Here is a 6,000-nt window from a genome sequence, read left to right on the forward strand (position 1 = left end):
CAGGAAGCAACAGTGAACAGTGAAAGCTACTGCCAAAGATTTAAATTATTTTTTGTACAGGGTAAGTCCCCTGCAACCCCGATGAGTGATTGCATCCTTACATCCCTTCCACTTATATATACTAACACAGACTACTGTACCTCAAGAAAAGGTAATTCTTCAAGTTACAGCAATTTCAGACATAATATGTTTTTTCCTATAATCACACTTAAATGTTCCCATTTCTGACGATTCTACTTACTGTCCTTAAAGTTATGATGAGAACCCCATGTTACAACAAGCTATGACAAGAATCCATGGACTCTGTGTAAAACTGCTCAACGTCTAACCTCCACTGAACCGGGTTAAAATACCCCTGGAATGTACATTCAGCAATGAGCAACACCTTCGGAAAAATGAATGCAAACTCGGATTCACTACAGCAAGGGTTAAGGCCTATAACTCCATATCCTAAAATTAGAATAATAATCATATATGAAGACCTTAATTAAAAACTGGGTACAACACCCCTAATAACAGAGCTTGCACTGAGTTTCTAGACAGTTCAGTGTAAAACTAATTAATAGTACAGCTACTTGTTTTTGCATAAAGCAGTACAAGTTTGTAATTCTATTCACAAAATTGCTGGGCTAAAAACAAAAGTACAAAACTATAACAAACAAATGACTGTGCAGACAGGTGTAGATCTATGGACAGAAAATAGAAAATGTACCCCAGGACTTCTCCTGTACTAATAGGCAGCTCCTAAATGCTTTATTCCATGGTCCCCCTCACATCAGTCATATGATCCCAGTTATGCATGAGAGTTAATATATAATTATCGACCATTGGATGGATAAGACCAGTCTCTAACCAAACGGGAGATTAATTCAAGCACAAAAGGGGAAATTGGCTAGACTTAACATGGCCTGCAAGGGCAGCTAGCCTAGTATTTACCTATGAATCTATGTAGCACCACAAAGAACACATTTCTGTAAAGCAGGGATAAAGTAATTGTTCTAAAAGTGCAGTATCAGTTTCTCACGTCTAACAGTTAACTACATAGCTGAACTTAATGTCCGCAGGCAAGTTTACAAAGCTCTTCTATTTCTTCAGGATAATACAACAGTAAAGAGTTTCCAAGGAGAAGAAAACAAAACAAAATAATCAGTATTCTAAGCATATTTCTAACATGAAAGCCATTCAGTAAAAACTCCCAGTTAAGGATAAGTAACAAAGACTTTCAGGGTACGATGGTTTCCTTATTTCCAGTGTTTATGCCAGTAAAAATTTAACTTAAGATAGGGAAAAGAAAGTATTTATCCTAAATCAATACAACAGCACCAGTCTATTAACCCCTGACATCTAAGGTTAAAGCAGTTACCAAGAATGTTCATTTTAAGTAAGGAATTTTAAATCATGTGATGAGAGCAGTAACATCAGAGCTTGAACAATAACCAGCAAACACTGGTAGTACCACAGAACACTAACTCCAGATACTGAACTATGACCCCTAGTCCCAAACTATAAGCAGGAATCAGTATGAAGATAAACTGAAATCAAACATTTGCACAAATAAACTTGTGTGTTTATGAAGATTTCCAGCAGGAAGGGAACTCTGGACGATCCTTTCTGCCCAAGTGATGCAAATAACCCTAACTAGGTTATCCCGGACACGGTTATTCCACTACACATACTGCCGTGCTGGCATTAACATTCTGCAGCATGGCTAGTACTAACATAAAATAAATGCTGAAAGACAAGGAGGTCAGCAAAGAACTCTAATCAGAGCCACTGGCTCCTTACTAAGAACATGGTTCGGTGTCAAACACACTGATAGGTACTAGATGTCATAGGTTAGAGATGTAGTCAGCAACTTCAGTATCAAACAAAAATATTTTGAATGGAAACTAGCCACCTCAGAGGCTTACACAGACAGATCAATACTATATTACATATATATATATATATATATATATATATATATATATATATATATAGAGAGAGAGAGAGAGAGAGCCAGCGAGAGACATTTAGGGTGATCTCCCATTGGTTGTGGACTTGCACTCACCCAAAAGTAGCAGCTTGAGTTCCCTTCTGTTTATTTTCTTCTGATCCTGCAGGATTTTACTGATTTCTTTGTCTATTTTAATTGCAAGTTTCTCTTCATCAGACAGGAAACAATTGCAACCAATGCAACAGTAGCAGCAGTAGTACTTTTGTGTCATTGCTGGTACACCTTAGTCTTTTAAACCCCAAGCACTCCTGCAGTTAGCAAGAAAATCCTTATATTTTTCAGTAACAAGCTTTGTTGTAGATATACAAGCACACAGGAAAAGTAGTGGCCTTGGGTGCTGTCATTGAGTATAGAAATATCAGCTCAGATATTTCTCTTTTTTTAAATCAGATGGGTACGTTGCCAGCACACTTAAAGCTTTCTTGTAAATCTGTTCAGATGGTGTCCGCAGGCTAAATCCATTGCCAGATGCCGTAAAGCTCCATAAAAATAGTCTACATCCAGAGAAGGAAATTGATTTATAATATGAATGTTAAACATTAAATTCCAGAGATAAAAGCAGTCAAATCAAACTAGTGAGGAACTTCACCATAGATGCAGACCTCTCCTTCAAAACTAGTTTAATGTAATATCACAAAAGCAGTGTTATTAAGTGCAGTAAATAAACGAAAATCCATCTTCCAGCTGTTCCTGTGTCACAGCCAGCACTCTGGACTTTGTGCTGTTAAATGATTTGAAAAAGCTCTTTCTCTTTACACGCATTTGTAAAGACAATACAGTCAAGAAGTTTCTGGGCAGTGTCTTGGTAGGTGATATCATTTATACCATACATACCTGTTAAGCAGGTATGAAACGTAATACCGTCAGCAGCCTTGACAAATTACAGTACACCTCCCTTCTTCCTGACAACATGCGTGAAATAAGTGTTCTAGGAACAAAACATACTAAACACTTGCATTCAGCTTGATTTGAAAAAGTAGTAGCCAAACTTGTGGGAATAAGTCACACTTGGAACTTCAAAAATTAATATTGGGTTTATGCTCATTAAGTATATCTTTACTGAAACACCTGTGGTAACTCATATCTCTTGAATCTTCACTTGTGTCTCAAAACACTTTCAGAACAAGAAATGAAAACTTATTATACTATGAATGCTAATTATCATGCAAAAATTTGAACATCAATTGAAGTAATTATTATTCTAGCTGTAAATCCAGTATTATCTATTGTACCAAAGATGAACAGCTGTATCTGTTAAAAAACAAGAGCTACAGATGTTGTGTTCTTCCTTCTTCTAAGTGAAAAAAATAAGCAGGTATCAACAGGGTGGAAGACAAACTTCCAGTTCCCCAAAGGTAGACAGAAAAAAAACACAAAACAATGGCGCTATATGCTTAAAAATTACATTAAAGTCAACTCTAAGAGACTGGAAGTCCACGAGTGTCCCCACCTAAACTGTTGAGCATATGCTCGCTCCTGATTCCTTAAAAGAAAAAAAAGCATCTCGTACACAGGACAACAATTTCTCTATAGTATGCTCTCCATTTAAAACTGCTGTAGGTGGGAAAGCCTTCTGCAGACTGCAACCTTCTACCTGGAATCACCTGCCTACTGACATCAAAAATCTATAAACCATTAAGAGCTTCAAAGATGCTCTTAAAGAGCATCTCTTTATTGAATCTACCTGCAACTGCTACCTTGACAATGGTTAGGTAACTTACTATCACATATCATGAATACCAGAATACATTTAAGACATTTTTCTCACCCTCTTAATATGGCATCTTAAATATTTCAAACGTATATAGAAGTTTATGTATTATATGTATGATTGCATTGTATTTTTGCATGTCTCAGCTTGCAGTTTCTACACATTTTCCCACAATGCACTCTGACTGAATCTTTCAGGCTTACCCTATCTGCACTGAATCTTACAGTTTGTACATGATATTGTTGACTGAAAGACTGTGATGTATTTTCTGCTCCTTAAGCTCAAATCATGGCTGAAAAGGGTCTATAGACCAATCTACTTACCTGGTGAACAAACAGTAAATAAATAAATTAAATAATTGACCCTATTTTGCTAGATTTCCCATACATGACCAGTGGTTTAGAAAGCTGTCCTTTGATGAGAAAGATGGTGGAACAAACCAAATAAAAAAATGTTTAGATGCTGTGCCATTATTTAACAAGGGGATACATTTCTTTTTTTTAATAATGGTCTTGTATTATAGCACTAATCTTCTCTGGTGCATGGATGATGCTGGGTTTACCCACGGCTGCTTTGCTTGATCATTTGGGCTTCACCTTCCTGATCACACCATGCCACACTTACCATAGGTAAACCCAGCATTACCCACATACATTCGTGTATTGTTGCTAAAGTAGCTCCTCGTACCTTAGCTCATTAACCACTGCTCTAATCTAGTTTAGGTTTAGTCTAGCAGTTTAACACACAAAGTTAAACATGTGAGCAGATGACAAATTGCTTCCTATAGTTTCCTTAATCTCCACTTTCAGACTATGTAACTCTGATGTACATAATTAAACAGCGGTCCTGAGCTTCAAGAAAAAGAAAGTACTTCTGCCTGCCCCTCTGTAAAAAAAAACAAAAAAAATGTTTTTATATTTATATTTTGAAGTTTTGAAACTTCAAAATTTATATATATATATATATATATATATATATATATATATATATATACACACACACACACACACACACACACACACACACACACACACACACACACACACACACACACACACAGAGACACTCATACTTCTGGGCTGGGCAGCATGTCAGAATAGACACTTATAATCTGGAATACATGCTGGATGGGAACCACATCCAATATGGTGTACCTTGCTGTGCTTCTGTTTTGTGTAAGGAATAATATTTTGATGCCATATGTTGTATAAAACTGTGGATTTTTTACTGGAATTATGAAGCAGGTTGAGTTAGTTGGAGTCATTTTCATTCTCCACGTTAATGGGGATTGAGTGGAGGTGAGTCCCTTGGCAGACAGTAACCAAGCAGCCCAGCAATATCCATGTAATAGTATAGGGGATACTGAATAATACACTGCCATGATGTCTGACGAATGTTAGAGAGGAGAAGGGCTGCATGCACGGGTACCTTAAATAGACTGCATCGTGGGTAAGCTTCCGCTGAACGATGCACTTAGTACCTACAGAAAATGGGGATAACCTTGATGTGTTTATCGGTTTGATGGCAAAGCAAAAGAAAAACGTGAAGATAAACAAATAGAAAGTGGCAAAAAGCATCTGTGGCAGAGGAGTGGAGGCTAAAGGAAGATGGTTCTATAATAAAAATGAAAATGTTTGAAACTAAGATGGAGGGGTGATGGGCTGTGGGAGGCTGCCAGCTAGTGCTAAAATCTGACAGGCTGTTTTCTTTAATATTTCTTTTCTCCCCATAATAGGCCTGCTGCATCAATCACACATTGTTGGCAAAATGAGAGAGGAGCTTTCTCTGCGAGTTCTGAGAGTTCTTTAAAGAATGGTAGTTTTTATTCAGGGAAGCTAGATCACAGATGATAACATAGTGGAAGTGTTAGTCCTTATGGAGAGTGGTAAATCTACACCATCTTACATTTTGCCATAAATTATATTAACCTGTTTAAAATAAAGCCTTAGCTCAGATTATAATGACTATAATAAGAAAACCAGAATGCATATATGCAACTAATGATGTTTCCTGAGTAGAAGGTTCTGTAAAATTTAAAGTCCCTAAGGATAACCCTTAAGGGAAATTTGCATTTCTGGATGAGTAGGGCTGATGTCTAATTGTTACATATTTCATCTTATAAACATTCCGGTTAAACCACAGTTTATTTTTATTTAATTTCCTTATTTCCTTTAACTCAATATACCTACAGTGTATAGAAATCTAGATAATCAAGCCACGTTTTTTTTTTTTTTTTTTTTTTTTTAGTTGATACTAGAAAAAAGTACAAGATGGTATGACAGGCATGACATAA

At 36.5% G+C, this 6,000-nt stretch overlaps 1 protein-coding gene across 1 annotated transcript in view; it reads right to left on the reverse strand.

The window, feature by feature from the left end:
• LOC122787169 (guanine nucleotide-binding protein subunit alpha-11-like) overlaps positions 1–2,779 on the reverse strand; it is a 191,162-nt gene extending 188,383 nt beyond the window's left edge. Inside the window, exon 1 of the mRNA XM_044053746.1 lies at positions 2,051–2,779. Within this exon, the coding sequence (XP_043909681.1) occupies positions 2,051–2,207 (157 nt within the window). The 5' untranslated portion in view covers positions 2,208–2,779. The remainder of the gene's footprint in view (positions 1–2,050) is intronic.
• Positions 2,780–6,000: the final 3,221 nt, after the last annotated feature.

Source organism: Protopterus annectens, chromosome 13.part0 (genome assembly GCF_019279795.1).
Source record: "Protopterus annectens isolate FY-2018-M chromosome 13.part0, PAN1.0, whole genome shotgun sequence".
In the NCBI taxonomy this organism is placed as follows: Eukaryota; Metazoa; Chordata; order Ceratodontiformes; family Protopteridae; genus Protopterus; species Protopterus annectens.